The sequence below is a fragment of the Vombatus ursinus genome, unplaced genomic scaffold (assembly GCF_900497805.2).
Source record: "Vombatus ursinus unplaced genomic scaffold, bare-nosed wombat genome assembly UNPS02010822.1, whole genome shotgun sequence".
In the NCBI taxonomy this organism is placed as follows: domain Eukaryota; kingdom Metazoa; phylum Chordata; class Mammalia; order Diprotodontia; family Vombatidae; genus Vombatus; species Vombatus ursinus.
In genome coordinates this window covers 5521991-5548214 of record NW_020950600.1, presented here as the reverse complement: position 1 = coordinate 5548214, position 26224 = coordinate 5521991, and the positions used below count along the sequence as shown (strand labels likewise).

General features: G+C 43.3%; 1 protein-coding gene across 1 annotated transcript in view; it reads right to left on the bottom strand.

Annotated features, from left to right (window-relative positions):
• PRKCZ (protein kinase C zeta) overlaps positions 1–26224 on the bottom strand; it is a 243018-nt gene that overhangs the window by 214604 nt on the left and 2190 nt on the right. Inside the window, exon 3 of the mRNA XM_027855466.1 lies at positions 4934–5055. Within this exon, the coding sequence (XP_027711267.1) occupies positions 4934–5055 (122 nt within the window). The remainder of the gene's footprint in view (positions 1–4933; positions 5056–26224) is intronic.

Here is a 26224-nt window from a genome sequence, read left to right as displayed (position 1 = left end):
GAAAAGAAAAGAAAAGAAAAGAAAAGAAAAGAAAAGAAAAGAAAAGAAAAGAAAAGAAAAGAAAAGAAAAGAAAAGACAGTTAGGTAAAACCAACCAACTCACCAATGGAAGAGTTAAGACTATTCCCTCCCTTCCCTTCTTTGGGTCCACATTCCTTTCCTTTCTTTTTTGGTAGAGGTGGGGGACTATGGGTATGGAATACATTGTCAAAGTCAGATAAAACTGAAAATAGCAATGGGCAGGTGACAAAGGTAATGTCGTATATTATATCAGAAAAAGCATTAGCCTCTGGGTCAGAAGAAACCTGGGTTCAAATCCCTCTTAGTCACCACCATGCAACTTCCTAATCTGCTAAATGAAAAGAGCGGACCAGTCCAGCCCTAAGAATCAAAGTCCTACAGCAAGAAGGGGGCTCTGTTTAGTTCAACCCTCCCAGAAAATGGGTGGTTCAGAGCAGAGAAATGACTTGTCCCAGAACACAAAGCGTAATAAGCATCAGAGCCCCATGTACATTTAGCACGAACTCTCCGCGCCTCAGTTTCTTCAGCCTCAAAAACAGGTATAATACAATTACTGTCTGCGGACAGGGTGAAAGGGGCAAGAGTGCCGTGAGAAAAGTATTTGGTCTCAAGCAATCCACCATGAATGGAAGCTGTTATTCGGGAGGTAGGCAAGGGTTAGCGAGAAAGCCTCAAGCCCAGAGCTCAGCCCCTCAAAGAAGCAACTGGTGGTACAATGGATAGAGAGTTGGGCCTGAAATAAGGAAGTTCAGTCATTTTTTTCCATCGTGTCCAACTCTTCTTGACCCCATTTGGGGTTATCTTGGCAGAGATGCTGGAGTAATTTGCCATTTCTTTCTCCAGCCCATTTTACAGATGAGGAAACTGAGGCAGGTAGTGGTTAAGTGACTTGCCCAAGATCACACAGCTAGTAATTATCTGACGTCAGATTTCAACTCAGTTCTTCCTGATTCAAGGGCCAGCATTCTATCCACTGTGCCACCTTAGCTGCCCCAGAGTAAGGAAGATCTGAGTACAAATTTGACCTCAAGACACTTACTAGCCAAGAGAATCTTGGAAGATACTTGACCGTTGGTTGCCTCAGTTTCCCCAACTATAAAATGGGGATAATAATAGCACCTTCCTGGAAGGGTTGTTGCAAAGATCAAATGAGATAATAATTGTTAAAGCGCAATTATTTATTATTTATTAGCACTTATTAGCACAATGCCCGGCACACAGTAGGCACTATAGAAATATATATTCCCCTCCCCCTTCCTCCATCTTGGGGACCCATCTCAACTGCCTGTGCCAACACCAACAACCAGCAACCCAAGAAAGGTGAAATGAGTTGCCCCAGGTCACCCAGCCAATGTCAGACACAGGACTTGAACCCAGATCTTCTTAGCTTTCAAGGCCAGCACATTGCCTGTCATGCTATCATAATCATTATTCCCTACTTCCTCTGGAATGCAAGGTCCCTAATACATGACAACCTCAGGATCTAGAAACAAGGTCAGAAAACTCTGTTGATGTTATTTTAAAAATCAATGCAAAATGAATGATCTCGGTTAGCAGTACAGGTAAGCAGCTCAGCATAAGAGCAGAGGTGCTGATGAGGCTGTTTGAAAGCGGTCAGTCTGCGCTAAGCCCTCAGGGACATGCCACACTGAGGTATGAGGGAGGTTAACAGAAGCAGCGACCCATGGAAACGTTTTGTGGCATGACAGCATGTTGTTTGGAGTTCCTGCAGGTACTTAAAGTGCTTCCAGCTACTTAGCTGGCAGAGCAACCGGGGCCTGGAGTCAAGAAGAGCTAAATTCAAATTGAGACAATAGATACTGACTAGCTGTGTGACCCTGGGCAAGTCACTTAACCACTACCTGCCTCAGTTTCCTCATCTGTAAAATGAGAATAAAGCTAATAGCAGCTACCTTCTGGGGTTGTTGTGATGATCAAATCAGCTAATACGCACAAAGTGCTTTGTAAGCATTATCTAAATACAAGCGAACATGGTCATTATCATCAGATGGAAGAGGGGCTATTTTTTTCTCCTTGGCTTCAGAGGGCGGTACTAGAAGAAAAGGGAGGAAGCTGAAAAGACTGAGTATATAAATGTTTAACATGATCGCATATGTGTAACCTACATCAGAGTGCTTCCCATCTTGGGGCGGGGGGAGGGAGAAAAATTTGGAACCCCAAATCTTATAAAAAATGTTGAACGCAACTGGGAAATAAGATATACAGGAAATGGGGTCTAGAATTCTATCCTGCACTACAGGAAAATTGAAAGGGAAGGGGATAAGAGAAGGAACAGAGAGACAGAAGGGAGGGCAGATTAGGGGAAGGGGTATTCAGAATGCATCCCATCTTGGGGTGGGGGGAGGGACAAGATGGGGAGAAAATTTGGAACTCAAAATCTTGTAGAAGTGAATGTTGAAAACTAAAAATAAATAAATTAATAAAAAATAAATGAGGAGATAGAGAAAAAAATAAATAAATGTTGAAAACTACCTTTACATGTAAGTGGACAAAAATGAAATACTATTTACATTTAAAAAAGAGAAAGAGAGATTGACGGAGGTTCCATGCAAGGAAAAACTTCCTAAGTAGGAAAGGTTCCTCTCAATGGAATGGGAGGCGCTAAGTTCTCTCTCCCTGGAGGTCACCCAGAGGGGATCAGATGACCACTTGTCAGGTAAGCTGATTCTGGTTCAGGTATGTGTTGGCATAAATGCTTTCCCAAGTCCCTTCCAGCTCAGAGATTGAGACTTGGAAGCTTGTCCAAGATGGCAAGGTTGGTCCGGTTGGTGGGAAATTCCCCATCACTGGAGGTCATCCAGGGGAAGATGCTGCAGGAGGGGGATGACCTCTGATGCCCCTGATAAGAGAGATTCCGTGACTAAAAGACGAGGGACCAGCCAGGTGAGTAGGTGATCATGGGAAAATGAGGGTGATCCACACAGACTTGAGAAGAAAAGGGCCAGACTTGGCGGTGTTATCTCCACCACTGCCCGGAGGAGATGGTGCCCTGACCAGTCAATGGGAAGACCCCAACACTTCCACAAATGGTACCACCAGCTAGTAAAGCTGATGACAAACTCCATTCCAGTCTACCCCTGTAGAGATGTCATGGATCCGAGTTACCAGGCAACCTTCTATTATTAATGAGACTTTTACAAGAAGACTCTGGTGGGCTGAGGAGCCCCACCTTTACAACCTACTCAGTGCCTGTATTTCTACTTAGATTGCAATTTAACAACCACCACCAAAGCTTACAATTGAAAGGAAGTCCAGGGACCGGAGACTCTAACCCTTTCCAAAACAAAAATCTCCTCTGCAACATGATTGAAAAATGATCGGCCGGGATCACTGCACCCATGGCCCTCCCAGGCAGCCCATGGCCCTCCCAGGCAGCCCATGCCACCATAAACTAGCTCTATCATCCTAAACAATAGCTAGCACTTACGTAGAAAAGTTCTTTACACATAGCTCGTTTGATGCTTATGACAACATGGAAAGGTAGGTGCTAGTATTATCCCCATTTTACAGATGAGGAAAACTGGAGCAAACATAGGTTAAATGACTTGCCCAGGGCTACACAGTTAAGCTGGATTTGAATTCAGATCTTTCTGACTCTAGGTCTAGCTGAGACCTGAAAGAAGCAAGCCCGCGTGCTTTTCTGTGTTCATGAAACAAAAAAGGTTAAGAAGCCCTGTTCCTGCTCTCCTGTTTCTTCAGATTGTTCCCTGGATGCCATCCTAGACTCAGTGATTCTCTAAAAGCAGCTTAAGATTATTGGGCAAGTGACTTGTCCAGGGTCACACAGCTAGAGATTAGGGCAAGATCTGAACTCAGGTCTTCCTGACTGCAGGTCCGCTCTCTCCACTTTGCCACTGGGCTGCCCCAAGCAGAGCACTGGATTTTCAATCATGAAAACCTGAGTTCAGATCCCACCTCAAGAAACATACTAGTTGTCTAAAATGAATGAATGAAGCATTTGTTAATCACTTACTATGTGCAAAGAACTGTGCTAAGTGCTGTGGACACAAATATTAAGACAACTCCTGCCCTCAAGAAGGTCACATTCTAATGAGAGAGAAGATACATATGGAAGGTTTCAGCTTTAAGGCAGATGGAAAGATCCCACAGTCCTTCAGTTCAGGGGTAAGGTAGGCGTTAATGTTTCTTCTTTAATATTGGTTCCAATAAGAAAATCCTATCAGTTTCAGATATAGACCCTTGGCAAGTCATCCGACCTCTCTAGGTCTCAGTCTCCTCATCTGTACAATGGGGATAATAATAGCACCTGTTTCTGGGGTTGTTGTGCAGGTCAAATGAGATATTGTTTGTAAAGTGCTTTGCAAACTTCAAAGCCAGGGAACAGCTCCAGATGCTATTATTATTATTATTATTATTATCATTATCATCACCACTACAAGCTTTACAAACCCTAAACATTATATAATTGTATATTATATTATATAGATTTCAAGATGGAAAAGACCTTAGAAATCATTTAGTCCAATCCTCTCATTTTACAAAGTAGGAAACAGATCCAGACAGGTGACTTGTCCAAGGTCACACAGTTAGATGGCAGAGAAATCGGGATTTGAACACATGTGCTGCTACTAACATTCTTTACGTATCTATCCTGGGAAGCAGTTGGTTTTGAAAATGCTTAGGTTTGGGCAGCTAGGTGGCGCAGTGGATAGAGCACTACTGGCCCTGGAGTCAGGAGGATTCAAATCTGGCCTCAGACACATAACACTTACTAGCTGTGTGACTCTGGGTAAATCACTTAATCCCAATTGCCTAGCCAAAAAAAAAAAAAAAAGGAAAGAAAAGAAAAGAAAATGCTTAGGTGGCACAGATTTGACACTTTAGGAACTGCTGAAAATGAGGTCCCAGAGCAGAGCCAATTTGGACAAACCTTCATCATCGATCCATTTAAGGGTGATTGGCTGCTGCTGGTGTAAACTACACATCTCTCTCACTTCATCGCAAAGTTCATCATAGGTCATAGATGCATCCAGGTTGGTTATCAGCATGTCCCTGGGGGAGAGAGGAAAAGGAGAGATTTTGAATATAGGAATATTCCTTGACTGAGTCAGAATCCTTTCCTGGAAGGGGCATCGTGGGCACCTTTTCAGGCATGCCACTTATGGTTCTGAAGTGTAAATCATCAACACAAATATTTATTATAATAATAATTATTTAGTCACTCACCTTTATGGAGAGATTTAACATTTCATACAAATGCTACCAGAAGAAACACAATGTTTTTGAAATTTATGGAGAATCCATCCCTCTATACACCTGGGTGACATGTGCTATTATTATCAGATTCGTTTTACAGACAGGGAAACTGAGGCTCAGATAGGCTAAGAGTGGTATACTGCAGGTGCAGGACTTACAGTCAGGGAGGCCCTGTCTTTGAAGCCTGCAGGCTCCCCCTTTTGCCTTTTAACTGGGAGCTCTTCGAGGGGAGGGATCCTATTTTTGGCTTTCTTTGTATCTCCTGCATTTAGCACAGTGCCTGGCACATCGCAGGTGCTTAATTAATAAATGCTTGCTAACTGGTTGACTTGAACGCTTTGCTTCCTAAAGTAGGATGACAAAGGATTACAAGAAATCCAACAGATCATGTTTGTGAGCTTTATTACCACAGGCACATAGCCACTTGGTGAGCCTCACTTTCCTTAGCTCTAAAATGGGTGTATTACTTGCAGGACGGCCGCTTCATCATGTTATTGTGGGGTTCAAATAAGATAACGAAAGAAGGGGCAGCTAGGTGGAGCAACGGATAGAGCTCCAGCCTTGGAGTCAGGAGGTCCTGAGTTCAAATCTGATCTCAGACACTCGACACTTACTAGCTGTGTGACCCTGAGCAAGTCATTTAACCCTGACTGCCTCACCAAAAAGCAAAACCAAACAAAAACAAACAAAAAAGATAACAAAAGAGGAGGAAAATGACAAATCCAATGATTACAATGACATAAATGGAAATAATACAAAAAAGAAAAATGAATACTAGGTAATTATGATGACCAAGGTTGACCCTGGAAAAAAGGAAGAAATGAACCTCCTTCCTCAATCCTCATGGAGTCAGGACCGGATGATCCAGTCATGGACTAGAAGGAATCTCAGACATAGTCCAACGCCCTCATTTTACAGATGAGGTGGAGGCTAGGAGTGTGGAAGGCTCATTAGGCATCAGACACAAGGGATAGGAGCAGCTAGGTAGTGCAGTGGAGAGAGCACTGGCCCTGGAGTCAGGAGGACCTGAGTTCAAATCTGGATTCAGACATTTGACGTTTACTAGCTGTGTGACCCTGGGCGAGTCACTTAACCCCAATTGCCTCACCAAAAACACAAACAAACAAACAAACAAACAAATAGACACAAGAGATAACTCTTTGTGGCCAGGTATGGCTCACTTGTAAGGGGAAGGAGGAGGGAGATGGGAAATGAAGGTGATTAAAGAATAGAAGACAGCAATTAAAAATTAACAATAAATGGGGCAGCTAGGTGGCACAGTGGATAGAGCACAGGCCCTGAAGTCAGAAGGACCTGAGTTCAAATCCGGTCTCAGACTAAACACTTAACACTAGCTGTGTGACCCTGGACAAGTCACTTAACCCCAATTGCCTTAAAAAAAAAAATTAACAATAAGACCACATAAGGGCCAACCATTGGAGACCAGTGGGGAACTTCAAGAAAGAAAACCTGGCAAAGAACTAGAAACTACAGGGGTGCCCATCAATTGGGTAAATGAGTGGACAAATCATACTTATATGCATGTGATGGAATGGTATCACAATATGAGAAATGATGAAAGGGACAGTTTCAGAGAAACCTGGGAAGACCTGGAAATGAACTGATGAAAAGTCAAGTGAGCAGAGCTAATAATGCTATTAATAATAATAGCTCATATTTATATAGCACCTACTAGGTTGCACTGCCAGCTGCTATAGTATCACACTGTGCACTTTACAAATCTTGTCTCATTTGATAAGCATTTCTATTCTAGCAGGATACAACTGCTCACAGATAATAATAACAATAATAATAATAATAATACAAATCCGGCCTCAGACACATAACACTTACTAGCTGTGTGACCCTGAGCAAGTCATTTAACCCCATTGCCTAGCCAAAAAATAATAATAATAATAATAATAATAACAGCTAAGTTTTGTAGTGCTTACTATGTGTGGGCCAGACACTGTGCTCAGGGCTTTACAATTATTATCTCATGTGATTCTCACAACTATCTGAAAGATAGGTGCTGTTATCTCCATTTTACAACTGAAGACAAACAGAGGGTAAGTGACTTGCCCAGGGCCTCACAGCTAGCAACTGTCTAAAGCTTGATTTGAACCAGGTCTTCCCAACTGCAGGCCCAGTGCTCTATCCACTGTACCACCCAGCTGCCTCAAGGCCACATGCAGCCCTCTAGGTCCTCAAGTGAGGCCCTTTGACTGCGTCCAAGTTTTACAGAACAAATCCTTTTATTAAGGGGATTTGTTCAGTGAAGTTTGGATTCAAACGGTTGCATTTGAGGAGTTAGAGGGCCACATGTGGCCACAGGTTCCCCACCCCTGATTTATACAATAACAGCAACACTGTTTAAGACACAGCAGACAACCAAGAGATAAAAATGACCAACCATGACTCTAGAGATCTCATGACGAAACATGCTACCCACCTGACAGAGTGAAAGGAAGGGAAGAAACATTTATTAAGCATCTACTATTTACCAGGGCATCTAGGTGACACAGTAGATAGAACGCCAGACCCAGACTCAGGACGAACTGAATTCAAATCTGGCCTCTGACCCTTTCTAGCTGTGGACAAGTCACTTCAACCAGTTTGCCTCAGTTTCCTCATCTGTAAAATGAGCTGCAGAAGGAAATGGCAAACCACTCCAGTATCTTTGCCAAGAAAACCTCCCCAAAAAGGGGTCACACAGAGTCAGATGTGACTGAAAAATGACTGACAACAACATGCCAGGCACTATGCCAAGCACTTTACAAATATTGTCTCAATGCCTCCTCCCAATATCCCTGTGAGGTAAACACTACTATTATGTTTATTTTACAGATAGGAAACTGAGGCAAACAGGGTAAGTGACTTGCCAGGGTTACTCAGCTAGTAAGTATCTGATTTGAACTTAGGACTTCCTGACTCCAAGCCCGGTGCTCTATCCACCAAACCACCTAGCTGCCACTCAATTGGACCCAGGGCACAGCCTGAAACGTATATTTTTTTGGATATGGTCAATGCTCAATTTTTTTTCCTCCATCATGCATGTTTCAATAATTTTTTCCTTTTTTTAGTGGGTGGGAGAAATAGGAGAGACGAAAGTTTTTGATTTGTTGTGTTTTTGTAATTAAAAAAAATAAAGCTGAATTTAAAAAAAACTCCATCAGAGTTAGATTGGCAACTTGTCTCTAATTTGCAGCCTTGGGGCATAGGTCTGCTTCAGTTTTCTTTTTCATCCCCACTTTTGGAATCTACAAATCTCCAGAATTCAAAAGTCCCAGGTAACAGAGAATCACCCTATACAAGATGACCTTTGGCTAATGAAAGAGACAGATAATGACCCTGGGAGAAAAGGGCTTGGCTTTGTTTAGGATTTGTTTCAACATCAAAGGGAGAGGCAGTCCCAGGAAGGAAACTCCCTTCCCACTGCTAGCTTTCTCAGACACCTGCCCCAAGCACTAGGAGGTTAAGTGACTGGAATTGAGCCACCCAGCCAGTAAAGATCAGAAACAGGCCTGGAATCTAGAAAAGTCTTTGCCACTGTCAAATGCTTCCATATCAGAAAGTGGCACAGTGGATAGAGCTCCAGGCCTAGAGTCAGGAAGACCTGAGTTCAAATCTGGCCTCAGACACTTACTAGCTTACTATACCTGGGCAGGTCACCTAATCCTGCTTGCCTCATCTGTAAAATGAGCTGGAGAAGGAAATAGCAAAACCACTCCAGCATTTCTGCCAAGAAAACCCCAAATAATTAGATTCACGGAACAACAACAATAATGAAAATGAGGGCGGCTAGGAGACGAGGAGCTAAGTGAGTCCCTCCTTGCTCTAAATCCAAGCTCCCACAATGACCAGGATCCAGACCCCTCCTCATCCGGATTCTGTTCAGTATTCTATCTACTAAATGATGCTGCCTCTCCAATAATCCAACTCCAGTACCACTTATCCGGCACTGACCATGTTCCACATCCTGTGACATCACTGTTAACTTGTGACACCTTAAACACTTAGAAGGAAAGGACCTTTTGTACTGAAGGATTCCTCCCAAATCCCCATTTATTCCAAGCAGAAATTAAACAGCATCAGCATCGTGTGCAGGCTTGGGCATCTGACTGCACTCACTGCTCAGCACCGAGGACCATGGCACCCCAGTGATCCACATGCAGGTGAAGGGGAAACAGGATAAGTAAAGTCATCAGTGTGTAGATGATCAAAGGTCCTCCTCCATCTCAGCTCTACAAATGAATTTCTGAGACATAAGCAGTCTTCTTTATTCAGAGGTGCCAGCTAATCCCTACCTGGGTGGTTAACAGGCCATGAACAGGAAAGGCAGCCACATCAAGGGCAAAAGGATTAAGTCTGAGTCACGGTGTCTGCTTAAATGTCTTCGAGGAGAATTGTAATATCACTGACTTGGAGCTGGAAGGGAGCCCAGGGAGGCCAACCCCTCTCACAGTACCAAGGAGGAAACTGAGGCCCAGAGGTTACAAAGGAGCACAGCTGAGGTGGGAAGCGTGATCTCCCAAGCCCCTGTTACCTACCAGGCCGTGGGGACCCCAAACAGAAAAGGAAACCAGGGAGTGATAAGAAGTATACTGATGAGAAAATACAAAGTATATACAAAGTGATTTCAAAAAGGAGAGGGGTGAAATCAGGAAAGACTTCTAGGAGGAGGTGGTTCATAAACAGTGCTTTAAAGGAAGCCTGGGATTTGTAGAGATTGAGGTGAGGAAGAAAAGCATTCCAGGCATGGGAATGTCCTGGCTGGAGAAGAGGATCCTGGCCAGGTGGAGTAGAGAGTCATAAGACCCGTGTGGAGGGGGCGGTTTGATTTCTGCAGTTCTTTTAATTCACATCAATTCAAGAGCCTTTCCAAATTCAATAAAGTTTCCTGAAACATTCATGAAGCTGGGCACTGGGCTGGGTTCTGAGGCTTACATTCTACCACGTAGAGGTTAGGGGGAAAGGGGGACAACCATGCACAGAAACATACAAAGTAAAAGCAGGGTAATGTTGGGATGGAATTTGAAGTGATTTTCCTAAAGCCACGGTCTGACCATGTCAACTTGACAAATTCCAGTGACTCCTTGGTAGCAAGGATCAAATAGAAACTCATCAGTTTTAACTTTCAAACCTCCTCTTTCCAGCCCCCTAGATACTGCTCCCCTCTAGAACTCTGATCCAGCCCATCTAGTCATTTACGCTCTTGTTCACACAACACTCATCTCCTACCTCCGGGCCTTTGAACTGGTCCTGCCCCCATGCCTAGAATGCCCTTCTTCACTTCCCAGAGTCTAGCTCTTGCTTTCTGCATGATCTTTTACACGTGCACTTCCATATTGCCCTATTACTGCCCTCCCTCCCAAGCTACCTTAGAACTAACAGCTGTCCATATAGTCATCTCTATTCATATAAACTCCTTGAGGGCAGGGAAAGTTTCAGTCTCGGTACTTATCTTCCAGTGCCTAAAGCCCAACACCAGACACACAGAGAAGGGAAAGGGATATATGTATAAATGCTTTTTGTAGTCAATCACTCCAGTCGTGTCGAATTCTTTGTGACCTCATTTGGCGTTTTCTTGGCAGAGATGCTGGAGTGATTCGCCATTTTCTTCTCTAGCTTATTTTATAGATGAGGAAACTGAGGCAAACAGGGGGCAGTGACTCGCCCAGGGTCACGCAGCTAGTCAGTGTCTGAGGCTGGAATCGAAGACTGAGTCTTCTTAACTGTGCCACCTAGCTGCCCTGAGACTAGTCAGTAGAGATGGAAATGCTGGAACTAAACTCGGGGAGAATAGGCAGAAAATCACCAAACTAAGCAAAGAAGCTTGGTTTCTTAGCTTAGACCCAAAATTCCACCCGAGTAAGGAGTCAGGTAGGAAACTCCCACTCTCAAGAGAGTGCCTGGGGGCATTTCCAGGTAGAGTAACTAGCCCAGGATCATTCATTCATTTTCAATCAATCAACATTTATTAAGCACTAACTAAATTCCAGGAATACAAAAAGAGGCAAAGGGCATTCCCTGCCCTCAGGAAGCTTACAATTTAAGAGAAGACAGCGTACAAACAAATATATTCAAAGAAGGCTATATACAGGATAAATAGGAGATAAGGACCACAGGGAAGGCCCTAGAATGAAGAGGGGTTGGGGAAAGCTTCTGGTAGAAGAGCCAGGGAGATCAATAGCAGAGGAAGAGAGAGCAATCCAGGCAGGCAGTCAATATATGAGAGAGGCAGGATTTGAACTCAAATTCTCCTGACTCAGGAGTAACTTCTGCCATGCTGCCTCTCCTAACAAGGTGGTAGTGTACTTCAGTCCTGTCCGACTTTGTCATGACCCCATTTGGATTTTTCTTGGCAGAGATACTGGCCTGGTTTGCCATTTCCTTCTCCAGCTCACTTTACAGATGAGGAAACTGAGGCAAACCGGTTGAAGTGACTTGCCCTGGGTCACACAGCTAGGAAGTGTCTGAGGCCCTCCTAAGGTGAGGGCAGTTCAAAAGGAGAATGAGCTACCTCAGGACATTATCTATTGCGTAGAGGTCTTTGGGCAAAGGCCAGAGGTCTACTTGACTACTATGATACAGAGAGAAAACTCACCTGTTCATGTATCCCCTAACCACACACACATCCCAACCTCATGCCTCTAGAAGTTACAGGATGTTGGAAACCCAGTCCAGAGTCCTTAAAAAAAGAAATGCAAATCTAAGCACTGAGTCATGGCCTTGTCCAATAACAGAAAAATACAAGAAAGAACCATGTTGTCACCTCTTCCTAGAGGACCACTGAGAAGGGCTTAGCACAGTGCCTAGCACAGAGTAAGCATTATATAAACATTAGCTGTTACTATTATTGGAAGGGTCTCTCTCTCTTTCTCTCTCTCTCTTCCCCAAGTGGTAGCCTAGCACTAGAAAGAGCCATGCTAAGAAGACTCAGCTGTTGACCTGCAGAAAACTGCAAGACTCCAGTACTTTCTTCCCAGAATGAACTGAGCAGGCATTTGGGGCACACCCACATTTCTTTCCTGCAGCCCAAACCCCTTCCTCTTTCTTTGCACCATGAAAATGTTTCCAATGGGTATTCCATAGTTCTCCATCCCGACCCCTTCCCCAGAAGGGCACCTACATTTTAGGGCAGTTACAGCCAGAAGTGGGGCCCTCCAGAGAAGGGACAGCAGAATGAAGAGGCACCCCAAGACCTTTCAATTCCATAACCACAAAGCACCTACTAGCTACAGAGAAGAGGTGTTAAGTAATAGTTAAAGAGACAGCTTCACAGCCAGAAAGATCCTATTTCTGAGACAATAATGATTTATGATCCTGGGGAGAAATCCCTTACACTCTCAGGGCCTTCAGGCAACTCTGAGACTATATAAATTGCAGAGAAAGCATCAGCCTTCCAGGGAAAGAGGAAGCTTCCTCATTCCTGGTTCTCCAAACCAGAAACTGAGGCCTGAAGCCCAAACCTAGCTGCTGCCCAACTTAGTGCTGCCGAGGAGCAGTGCAATAAAACTTTATTTAACTTTCTTTTAAAATGTGACAGATGATCTCAGCTTGCAGGCAGTACCAAGCAGGCAGCAGCCCCCTGCCCTATACTAATGATGGGCCTACGCCTCATACTGCTACTGGGTCTACCTGTCTCAGGTCCATCCTCCACACAGCTGTCAAAGTCATGTTCCTAAAACCAGGATCAAATATAAAATCCTGTTTGGCATTCAAGGCCCTTCCTTCCCAACCTGGACTCCCTCTACAATCTTCCCTTTCCTCCTCCCTTTCCCTCAGTCCACATAGGGTATCATACCCTCACCTGCGGGTGCTCTGCCCAAAGGAATGTAAATTTTGTTCCCTTAAACTTTGTTATCTTGGGTTTATGTTATCTTAGGGTTTATGGGATAGATTTCTTCCTTAAGTGCCATGCCTTAAACCCAAATCACTAGGGCTCTCAAGGGTTGGCCAACAATAGGTCCCAGTCCAAGCCTTACTTGGTCATTGTTTGGACCCAGACTGCTCAGAGTGAAAGTGAATAGCAATTGTTTATATTTTGGCCAAAAACTCTGGGTGTCGTCCCCACCCAGATTGTTTTGTTACTTTTTCTTAATTAGGTAAAAGAGAACATTCTTACCTAGCCTTAATCACTGAATGGGTGTTGCCTCAGTCAAACTTAGACCTGGGAGAGACCTTAGCTTAAAAAGGCCAAGGTCCCCCACTGCATCCAGGACCATCTCCAGTCCTGATCTATATCTGGCCACTGGACCCAGATGGCTCTGGAAGAGAGAGTGAGGCTGGTGACTTTGCACAGCCCTGCCTCACTATAATCCAATTCCCTTGCATGTCATGGCAACAAACTGACATAAAAGATAAACAACAACACCTTATACCCCGCCCAGGTGCTCTCCAATCCAGTGACATTGGCCTCTTTGCCATTACTGGCAGGAGACCTGACTCCTGACTCCAGGCATTTCACCTGGCTGTCCCCCATGCCTAGAACATGCCTAGAACACTCCTCATCTCTGCTTCTTTACTTCCCTGGATTTCTTCAAGTCTCAGCTAAAATCCCACCCTCTTCAGGAAGCCTTTCCTGACCTCTCAATGCTCCTGCTTTCCCAACAAGACTGCCTTTCATTTATCAAGTATATACCTTGTTTAATAATAATAATAATAATGATAATAGGGGCAGCTAGGTGGCACAGTGGATAGAGCACCTGCCCTGGATTCAGGAGGACCTGAGTTCAAATCCGATCTCAGACACATAATACTTACTAGCTGTGTGACCCCGGGCAAGTCACTTAACCCCACTGCCTAGCCAAAAAAAAAAAAGAAAAAGAAAAAAAATAATAATAATAACAGCTAGCAATTACATAGCACTAACTATGTGCCAGACATTGTGCTAAACACTTCACAACAACGCTGGGAGGTAGATGCTATCATTATCCCATTTTACAGTTGAGGAAACTGAGGTAGACAGCATTTAAGTGACTTGCCCAGAGGTACACAGAGTGTCGAGGACAGATTACAATTCAGGAAGATGAGTCTTCCTGACTTCAGGGCCAGCCTCCATGCACTGCTCCACCTACCTGCCCAAACTGCCTTTTGGTGTGATCTTCTCCCCCCATTAGAAAGTAAATGCCTTAAGAGCCCATCTTTCTGTCTTCCCCATCTCCCCCACAAAAGACCCAGAAGTAGGCTGAGTTGCCCAAGGTCACAAGGCTGGTCCCTTCAGAGAAGGAACTAGACCCAGAGACCAGTTCTCTCTTTGCTACGTCAGGGCTGCTTAGGTAAAGCGATAAAAGTATTTACATCACTCTTTAAGATTTGTACACATTAATGGAATACTATTGTGCTATAAGAAATGATGAACAGGCTGACTTCAGAAAAACCTGGAAAGACTTGTATGGTCTGAAGCTGAGTGAAGTGAGCAGAACCAGGAGAACGTTGTACACAATAACAGCCATGTTATTTGATGGCTAATATTGATAAACTTAACCCTTCCCAGCAATACAAAGATCTAAGACATCTCCAAAGGCCTCGTGATAGAAAATGCTATCCACATCCAAAGAAAGAACTAGGGAATTTGAATTGCTATTTTTTTTCTCTTCTGTTGAGTTTTGTTTCCTCTTTCTGGTGGTTCCTCTCATTGGTTCTAATTTTTACTTACAACATCATTAATGTGAAAATATGTTTAATAGGAATGCATATGTATAGCCTATATCAGATTTGCGCCGTCTTGGGGAGGGTGGTGGGGAGGAAGGGGGAGAAAAATTTTAAACTCAAAAGCATATGGAAGTGATTGTTGTTAAATCAAAATAAATCAATAAAAAATTTTTTAAAATAAAAAAAAAAAAGATTTGAACACCTTATCTCATTTGATAGTCACAACAACCCTGGGAGATAGATGCTGTTATTATCCCCATCTTACAAATGAGGAAACTGAGGCAAATAGAGGCAGTGTTGACCTAAGCCTCTCCTGTAGCCTATCCACTCTACACTGGCCACCCAACTCTAAGAGCTCTCTCTTCCTTGCCCCCAATTCACCAGCAAGTGTTTGTTGTTAGCCCCAATTAGCGTCTAACTGGCAGAATTCCAGGCAGAGATTTTGAGACAGGTAAACTTAGAAGTATCCCACAAATTATAACTCACTAATCTACAAGACTGGTCTCAGGGAGGGGGGAGAAAAAGAGTCAGAAAAATCTTGACGGGGTTAGGGGGAAATCAGCCCCACCCTCATCCCAGGTCCTTTGCCCATCCATTTCTTGTCTGAAGCCTGAGGTCAAGGTGCCAGAGGACTGAAATGGAGGCAGCAAACATTTACTAAGTGAGCTGGGCCCTGTGCTGGGCAGTGGAGAGGCCAAGACAAAAGCCAACTGGGTGTGGCCAAGGAGGTGCTGACAACATAGGAATGATTGGGTGGATCTAATCTATAAATAGATAAGTAAAGTCTATTTAAAGTTAATACAAACCAATGGAGAGGGTGAGGATGGAAATCAAACTCTTCTAGCAGGGGTAGCACTTGAACAGGAAGGGAGGGGAAGATTCTAAGAGGTACAGGTGAGGAGGAAGAGTATTCCAGACATGGGGAAAAGCCTTAGCAAAGTATGGCGGCTGGAGATATAGAATGCCCAGCATGGGAAACAGCAAGGAGGCCATTTGGGGTGGAAAATCAAATGCTTGAGGGGAAATCGTATGAAATAAGGCTTTAAACAAAAAAAAGGCCAGAGCCAGAATGTGGCAGGGCTTTAAATGCCCAACAATGGGGCTGGTATTTCATCCCAGGTCAACAGGGAGTCACTGAGGCTTAGGAAACAAGAGGGAATGAATGTCACGTCCTAAACTAAAGATATCCATCAAAATTAAAAATTATAAAAGGATTATTGGGGCAGTTATGTGGAGAGAGGAAAGGCTGGATGCAGGAATACCAGGTAGGAGACCTTGGCAAGAGTCCAGATAAGAAGCGATGAGGTCACCAGCAAAGTGGCAGCTGTAGGAGTGGGAGCAAACGGGAAACACTCAAGTGTAGAGAAATGTTGTAGAGACAAGATTTGGCAACTGATTCGTATGTGAGAATGACAGAGAGAAGAGTCAAGAATGACTCAGAAAGGGGCAGCTAGATGGCACAGTGGATAGAGCACAGGCCCTGGAGTCAGGAGGACCTGAGTTCAAATGTGACCTCAGACCAAACACTTGACACTGACTAGCTGTGTGACCCTGGGCAAGTCACTTAACCCCAATTGCCTAAAATAAAATATATTAATTTAAAAAAATAATGCCTCAGAAGCTTTGAACTTGGATGACTAGAAGGATGGTGGTACCCTCAACAAGAGGGTAGAAAGTGTCCATGGAGCCTAGTGTGTGGTGGTGGTGGAGTCATTTCAGTCCTGCCTGACTCTCCATGACCCCATTTGGGGTTTTCTTGGCAAAGATATAGAAGTGGTTTGCCATTTCCTTCTCCAGCTCATTTCATGGATGAAGAAACTAAGGCAACCAGTTAAGTGACTTGCCCAGAGTCATACAGCTAGGAAGTAGCTAAGGCTGGATTTAAACTCAGGCCCTCCTGACTCCAGGTCCTGCATTCTATCCACTATACCACCTAGCTGCCCCCTGAAATAGTCTCCCCAACTTGATTCTTCACAAGTTTTATTTTTTCCCAGTCCCTTAATTCTCCTAGGGTTTGGGCTGGGACTCACTGGGTTCCTCTGGCCCCAGGTATCTTCTTCTTAAGGCTATTGCCTAACTAAGGTCAGGCCAGACTTCCCATCCTAGGAAAGCCATTTGTGATCCCCATCCCACCTGGAAGAGCTCCCACTGAACCACGGGTATCTGCTTCATCGTGGTAAGGATGGGATGGAAGGCTTTCACCATAGGAGATCTCTCTCCGATGGATTCATTCAATATGTATTTATTAAGCATCTCATGTAACAGGCAAATCAACCAACAAGCATTCACTAATCGGTCACTTACTATGTGCTAGGCACTGGCAAAGACAAAAAGGAAACCAGCCTATCCCTCAAGCAGCTTCCATTTTAGCAGGGGGTGTATCTAAACGCAGAGACCATACAGAGGCCTTGAGAACATGTGGTCCTCTAAGTCCTCAAGTGCCACTCTTTGACAGAATCCAAACTTCACAGAACAAATCCTCTTAATGAAAGTATTTATTCTGTAAAACTTGGACATAGAATAAACACAAAAGAGAGCATTTCTGGGTTCTCTGGAAGAAGACAGGTATTTGTGCTAAATGCTTGCAAAGAAAATCAATACCTGCTCTCCCAGTAAGAAGTTTCCATTCTTCTGGAGAAATGCAAGCATATATGAGACATATACAAAATTATCTTGGAGGGAGGGGGAAGGATGGATCAGGAAAGGCCTCCAGGAGTAGGGGGCACACTGGATCTTAGATGGGAAGAAAACTAGGAAGCCTCAGCGGTGGAGTGAGGAAAGAGAATATTCCAGGTGTGAGGGACCCATGGCACAAACACACAGAGACGGGATGTGGAACGTAGTGTAAGGACCAGCAAAAAGACACCAGAGTGGCTGGAAAGAGGCTGGAGCCAGATTCCGAAGGATTTTAAATGCCACAAACGCTGGAGTTTCTATTTTGTCTAATCATATCACGTATGATTTCCCAGTTATGGCCATCTGCACGTTGAGAAGTAACTGTTCACAACCTCAAAAGGAAAAAACAAGCAACACTAAGAAAGCCAAACCCCTTTCCCAGTCAGCCAGATGTTAAGCTGCGTGTGAGCCAAAGAGCAGCACCTACATCTATGGCATCTCAGGTCCCTCGGAGGGTCGCCCACCAGACAGACTCGTACTTATCAAACATCTTTTTTCATTCCTTCCTCCAAGAACCAAGAACTTTAAGACTTGTTTACTTTCAAAATTCCTATAAAAAGTCCAAGGCGCTGGTATTTTTGCCATTCATGAAAGGGAGATAACAGGAGCCCACGGAATAACTTACCCAAAGCACACACAAGTCAGTGGCAAAACCACCACCGAGAGTAATAACACAAATACAGATTGGGAAAAATGCCTTTGACAGGTGCATCCATGCCAAATGCTCATCCTCTCCAAACCACGTGGAAGGAAAATCTTTCAAAATATGGAGACCCACAGGAGGAGATCCAAAGAGCAGTCACTAGCGTTTATATGAAACACTTTAAAGTTTGCAGAATGCTTTAGATGTTATTGATCCCCATAACAACTCTGTTGAGGTAAATACCATTATTTTTCCCATTTTACTGATAAGGAAACTGAGGCTGAAGATAAGGGACTTTTGGGAGGAAGTGAGGTGGCCAACGAGAAAAGAATACTAGACCTGTGAGTCAGGAAGACGTGAGTCCAAATCCCTCTTCAGACACAAACTAGCCCAGTATGAAACCTGCAGAGGAATATTTAAGGTAGGAATCCCAGATCTGAAGGAAAGAAAGTGAAGTTCTGTCCCTGTAAACTAGCAGCGCTTTTTAGCCAGCTGATAGTGCTGAGTTTAGCAGCAACCTAAATGAAACTTTCTATGAGGCAAAAGTCCACAGAACTGCTACTCAGACCCAAATTCCAGTCAAGAATTGCAGAGCTCAAACCAAGAGGGCAGCAATCAGACTTTGCCCTGAAGCCGACCACTCTGGGAGCACTAAAAGCTTTCACATCCCCAGCCTGAGTTTTCCCTAAGGTCCTAGAATAACACAACACTCAATACAGCTAAGTCCTTCCCTCCAAAAGTGTGACGACAGCCCTTACATCAAGTCTCAAGTCAGGAAGGCAGCTGGGGAAGAATGGGCCAACAGAAAAAGAACCTTATCATAAAAAGGTATTATTGCTGTAGCGATGCTCAAGACATAAACACAGAAGAGAATGACAAGCAATGCCTCAGGGAAAACCCTGCTTGGGTTCGGAAGAGATTAAAGAAGATTTTTAAAAAGATTTTGTAGATGAAATCAGAGCACTACAGGAAAATATAAAATGGAAAAGAAATGGGAACTATGGAAGAATTGAAAAGGGAATTAGCAGTTTTGTACAAGTAGTATAAAAGCAAAAAACTCCCTGAAAATGAGAATGGACCGAATAGAAACCAATGACTCCAGGAGGCAACAGGAAATATTAAAACAAAGTCAAAAGATTGAAAAAACAGAAGATAATATAAGGAATCTAACAGTAAGTTCTATCTCATGCTCATTGTCTATCTTTCAAGGAAGTTTTCCTAAGGATGTTTTAGCTGAGTCTACAGAAGATGGGCTTACATCCCAGTGCTCTTGTTCAATTACAAAATGGTCATTTTACTCATCCAAGCGATAATCCTCAAACATAAAACACAGACTTAATAAGTGCTTGTTGATTGATTGATGAAAGGAGAAATATTATTTTGTATTCTCTTGACAATTATGGTCCCTGATCTTCCCCAGGGTGGAGAAAGGTAGTGGTTACTGAAACTAGTAATTAGGAGAACTGATTTCAGTCAGCCTCTTTCTAACCTAGAGGGTGGAGGGCAGTGCCTGGGAATGCCCTTGCAATTCCCTCCTTTGACCAAGAAATAAAGAGAGGGCCAATTATTATTTGATTAATTTATGGCACTTCCCAGCCCAAAAAGTTACTTCCCTGGATGAAGAAGAGCAGGCAAGTCTTAAAATCTGAACTTAGTTCAAGGGTCAAAGGATTAGGCACATACAGTTCAGGATAAATTAGTAAAGTTGGATCCCATCCAACCTATGCTGAGCATTTGTTATCCTGAACCCTCCCAACTGCTTCATAAAATGTTAAAGCTGGAGGGACCTCTAACCCTCATCATCTATCACAACCTCTTCATTTTACACATGGGGGAAACTGCAATCCAGAGAGAGGAGGCAACTTGCCTAAGGTTCCTACCCTTTAGATTTCTGAAGTTAGAATGTTTCCCTTCTAAAAATTATTCAGTTGAATGGAATTCCATCAGAATAAATGCAATTCATTATAATTAGTATCCAATGGAATACGCTGTCCTGTAAGAAACAACAAATACAGCAAAGCATGGGAAGATTTATATGAACTGATGCAAAGCCAAGAAAGCAATATAAACATTGATTATGAGTGTAAACAGAAAGAATAACAACTGTAAAAAAAAAAACATGTTGCAAAATTACAAAGAACAAGCATTTTGGCCCTAAAGAAGACACCAGAAGACAGTCCCACCCCACTCCTTCAAAGAGGTGGGAGGTCCATGGGTCAGGTCAGTCAGTCAACATGAAGGCACTGTGCTAAGCACTGGGGGTCCAAAGAGAGATTAATATCATCCCTACTCAAGGGGCTCACAATCCAGTGGGAAACACAACATGCAAACAACTACGTATAAACAAACCAGATGCAGAATACGTTGGCTGTACCACGAGTGTGTGCATTGCTCATATTATCAGACTTTTTCCATTATTTATTGTTTTTGCTTATTTTTTGGTCTCTTCTTTCCTCTTTTTTTCTTTAAAAATATTCTGTTGTTTAGGTAGGAGAGGAGTGAGAGATACTGAAAGAAATTCTGGAGATATAAAAAAAATAAACGATATCAATCACATTGTATCAATAAATAGACATTCAAGCCAGCTTGAAAGATTGATGGATTTGAAGTCAGAGAACTAGATTCAATTTCCATCTGATTCTTACCACTAAATGTGGGACTCGAGACAGATTACTTCATCTCTCTGGCCTATAAAACGTAAAATGAGGCTGGGTAAGGTAGCCCCTGAGGTCTCTTCTAGGTCTAGGCCCGAGATCTTATGATTCTAAGCACATACAAAATAATAATTGGAGGAAAATGAGATCACTGACCATTGCGGAGGGACGGGGTTGGAAATCAGAGAAGGTTCCCTGTAGAAGGTGACACCTCAAGGCAAGGCAAGGTCTATGTACCTGCCAGACAATGAATGTGCTAAGCACTGGGGATATAGAGAAAGGCAAAAAAAAATCCCTCCCCTCAAAGAGCTAAGAGGGGAGATAACATGCAAATAACCAAAAAATAACAATAATAATCATCTCACTTACAGAGCACTTCAAGGTTTGAAAAACATTTCACATGTTATCTCATTTAGGGTAGGTGCCATTATTGTTCCCATTTTACAGATGAGGAAACTGAGGCTCAGAAAAGTTAAGTGACTTGCCCAGGTTTACTTAGCTATTAAGTATCTGAGGCAAGATTTGAACTCAGATCTTCCTGACTCTAGGAAGTCCTCCACTCTACCCACTGTGTCATCTCACCATATGAAGATAAATAAAAGGATAAGAAAAACTAGAGATCATGTCAGAGGGAAGGCACTAAGATTAAGAACTGGGAAAGGATTGCTGCAGAAGATGGGATTTTAGTTGGGACTTAAACGAAGCCAGAGAAGCCAGGAGGCAGATGAGGAGGGAGAGCATTCCAAGCATAGAGGATAGAGCTAAGGCTCAGAGAATGAGCGTCATGCTCCAGAGGCAACCAGGAGGCCAGTGTCACTGAATCACCCTGAACAAAGGGAGGGAGGTGATGAGGGAATCTGTTAAGTCCTAAGGGACAGCCTGTGTAAAGACAGGAGACTTGGGAAGGGCTTCAAATTCCAGGTCTGATATGTTGAAACTCTTGACAAAGTCAATCGTCAGCATCTCATTTCACCTACTGCTGAGTCTCTCTCTCTCTCTCTCTCTCTCTCTCTCTCTCTCTGTCTCTCTCTCTCTCTCTCTCTGTCTCTGTCTCTGTCTCTGTCTCTGTCTCTCTCTCTCTCTCTCTCTCTCTGTCTCTCTCTCTCTCTCTCTCTCTCTCTCTCTCTCTCTCTCTCTCTCTCTCTCTCTCTCTCTCTCTCTCTCTCTGTCTCTCTCTCTCTCTCTCTCTCTCTCTCTCTCTCTCTCTCTCTTCCTCATCCTCCTCCAAGAATATCCAGGCTTAGTATTTGGAGGAGGGAAGGGCAAACAACTCAGCTGGGTGAAACTCAAGAGGCCAGCAACATAACATGGGGATCCTTTGCCCCTAACAAGAGAGGGGCTCAAAACTTAGGGCTCTCTCCAATCAAAGCACAGGTCTAGGAACTCAGTGAAAAGTGTCAGAACTTCGGATAGCAGAAAATCAAATATAGGGGCAAAGGCCCTTCCTTGCAGATTATTATTAGATGAAGGAGTAGAGATGGAAAGAGAAGAGAGTGCAGGGAGAGCCCCTCCCCCAAAGGTTAGTTAGCACAACCTGGATGAAGATCTAGCAAAGGAGACTGAGGAGTGGTCAGAGAGGTCGGAGGAGAGCCAGGAGGGAGTTTGGGGGGGAAGGGGATGGAAAGAGAGAGGGAAGGGAAGAGAGGCATCTCAAAATATCAAGTACAGTGATCCACAGTGTTGAAGGCTTCAGAGAAGTTAAGAAGGATGAGGATCAGAGAAGCCATTGGGTTCCACCATTAAAAGATCACTGATGATTTTGACTTTCTGGTTTTAGGTGGTTGCCCTGAGGCACTGAGAGCTTAATCCATCTGCCAAGTTACCCAGCCAGAATGGGTCAAGGGGCTCTCTGTGACAAGGGCTCCCACAGGATCACAGATTTAATGCTGGAAGGACCTGGGAGGCCACCTAGACTGAGCCCCTCATTTGGCAGATGAGAAAAAGCCACATGGTTAAGGTCAGAGATAGCATCTGAACCCAGGTCCTCTCGGTCCAAGCCTTTGTACCAACATGCTTCTCTACCTTACACGTGATAAGTGCTTAATAAATGCTCGACCAATGATCAACAAGCATTTTGAGCACTTATTACATTCAAGGCACTGTACTAGGCACTGGGGATGAAAAAAAGGGCAGAAATTGTATCAATTGAAAAAAGCAAGGAACACAAGTCAGAACACCTTGATTCAAAACCCACTTCTCACACTTATACCTATGTTGTATGACCTTGGACAAGTCACTTTCCTTCCCACAGCCTCAGTTTTCTCGTCTGTAAAATGTGATCGTTAGACTAGACGGTCTCCAAAAAATAAAAAATAAAAATTAAAAAAAAAGACTAGACGGTCTCTGAGAGGTTCCTCCCAGCTCTCTATGACCTTATAAATTGAACCAGCTCTTATTTAGATGTCCAAGAGCCATTCCTTACCCTCAAAAAACAAGTCTAGTAAATTTCAAAGAGAAAACAGTATGAGCTAGTATATAATTATACCCTAAACTGGGTGTGTATGTGGCTGGCTATAGGAAGGAGGTAAGAGAAGGGAAATACCAACATTGGGTGAGCTTATCTGTGCATTGAGAAATCCCTCACACCCACAGAGAGCCCCATAGTCGTCCAAGGCAGACACAACATACCTTCAGCACTCAGCACAGTGCTAGGCTCCAAGCAGGTACAGGATAAGGGGTTGATGAATTGAATCACATGGTTTTTTAAAACACTCTCTTAATTGCAGCAGGCACACAAATTATTTAGGAGCTACCTGAATAATTAACAGCCCTGCAGAATTGTCTCCATGCAGATTCAAACTGCTTTATCTCAGAGGGGAGGGACATTTATCTTCGCTGCTGTGTATGCAGGAACCCAGAAAACTCCACCCTCTTTCACCCTCCATAAAGGGAATTCTTAGTTATTGGGGTTTTTTTAATTATTAAAAACTCTGCTGTTTCTAATCACTCAAGAATCATCATCTATAGCAAGTCTTTCCTGGTTTTCCCTCCTGCCAGTGCCTTCCTCCCCCAGGTTACCGTACCTATGTCTGCTGTCAAAGTGATCTTGCTAAACTCAATAAACTTCAGTGGTCCATTATTATTTCCAGGACCAAATAGAAAATCCTGTTTGGCACTGATGTCTGTGATCACCTCTTCCCCCATCCTTTCCTTTCCAGTCTTACACCCACCTATCCAAACACATACTCTGTGACCCAGTGACACCAGCCTCCTGTCTGACTCCAAAGCATTTTAACTTGCCTTCCTCCATGCCAGGAATGCACTCACTCACTACTCACCTCTCCCTACTGGCTTCTCTGGCTTCCCTCGGGCCCAGCTCAAATCCCACCTTCTTTTCCCAAACCCCCTTAATTCTAGTGACTTCCCTCTGTCTACTATCTCCAACTTAGCCTTCTTTGGAATTGTTTGCAGGTTGTCTCAAGTTAAGACTGGAACTTTGAAGGCAGGGACCATCGTAAGCCTCTCTTTGTATCTCCACGCTTACCACAGTGCCTGACACATAGTAGGTGCTAAGTGATGACTGACTTGGTATACGTCATATATTTACCTTCATATGTGTTTTATATGGACATTTAGGAGGCAAAGCGGACAGAGTTCTGGGTCTGGAGTAAGGAAGACTCACCTCCCTGAGTTCAAATCCAGCCTCAGATACTTACTAGCTCTGAGACCCTAAGCAAGTCACTTCACCCTGTGTGCCTCAGTGCCTCATCTGTAAAATGAGCTGGAGAAGGAAGTGGTAAACCAATTCCATATCTTTGGCACAGCTAGGTGGCATAATGGCCTGGAATCAGGAAGATTCATCTTCATGAGTTCTAATCCGGCCTCAGGCACTTACTACTATGTGAGCCTGAGCAAATAACTTAACCCTGTTGCCCTCAGTTTCCTCAATTGTAACATGGGATAATATTATCAACTAATTTAATCATTATTTATTATATAATAAAACTAATTAAGAATTTATTAGCAGCTAATAATAATTAAATAAATAATGAAGTTATGTTAACAACTCCCAGGTGAAGATCAAATGAGTTAATAATTGTAAAGCACTTAGCACAGAGCCTGGCACATAGCAAGTGCTGAAGCTATTATTATTATGAACATTTTCTCCATCACTTTCTTTAGCCTGAACAATCAATGAAACAATAAATCAAGCCCTGATCTGCAGCTTTGCCAGATTTCCCACATGTAAATGCTCACAGGTTCAAGGTGCCTCCAGCACATCAATGATTAAGGCCCTACTAAGTGCTAGGTGCTGAGATTACAAAGACAAAAATGCACCAGTTACAGTCTCATGAAGTTGACATCCTATGGGGGCAGCCAACATGTAGACACACATAATTCTTGTTTTATTTCTACCAGGTCTTCTTCAATTTTCTTAATTTAGGGAGCCCCTCTCTAAACATAGATCAGCATCTTCCCTGAAAGGTAATCATAGAGCTGGCTTGGTCACCAAAAGGTTAAATGACTTGCCCAGGGTTCACACAGCCAGGGTCAGAGAAGAGCCTTGAACTCAGGTCCTCGTGACTAAGGTTAGCTCTGCATCTGGACTCTCTACCCAAAATAAGGACCAGGTAATTTCAAGAGGGAGGCAGTGGAGACTGAGCAGGCATTAAGCCTTGAAGGAAGCAAGGGATGCTAAGAGGAATATGGGATGCTATGAGATGACATTTTATATAATATAGTCTGAACAAGGAATTCATCCTCAAGGCTTTCTCTTTTGGATTGTAACAAGAATTATTCAACAAGAACTATTTTCCAACAAAAAGGATTTTTTTAAAGAATAGAAAATAATTTTGAATTTCCCCAAAACATTTTCAGATTCTAAAAAAAAATCTTTTGAAGTTTTGGCAAAGTCTAATTCTAGAAAGTTCACCAGTATATTTCTTAAGGGAATAAAATGATCAAAATATGAGCCCAATGACCTGTGCCCTTTTCCTGAGACGGTTATAAGCTTTCTTCTGTCTTTTTCCAGGCCAAATACCAAGATGAAATTTTTACAAACAAAAAAAATATGAATACAATTTTCACTCTCTTAACTCAGCTGAGATGTTCTCTCCAAAAGATTGCTACTTGTGTTTGGCTGGTTTCCTGGAATTGAAGAAAGAACTGAGAGCTCTTGGTCAACTTCAAAAATGAGAAAGTGACTGAGAATGAAAGGCTTTAAAAAAATCCTCTCCCTTCCACTGAGCCAAGGGTCCTGCTTCAGGAGGGTAGATTCAATTCATGGGTTAAGCTCACTGGCTAAAACATGACAAGGAATCCCAGTCAGGCCTGAGGGAGAAATCTAACTCAGTGGAAGGCTACAGGCTGCAAACAATTTCCTTGCAGTGAAAGG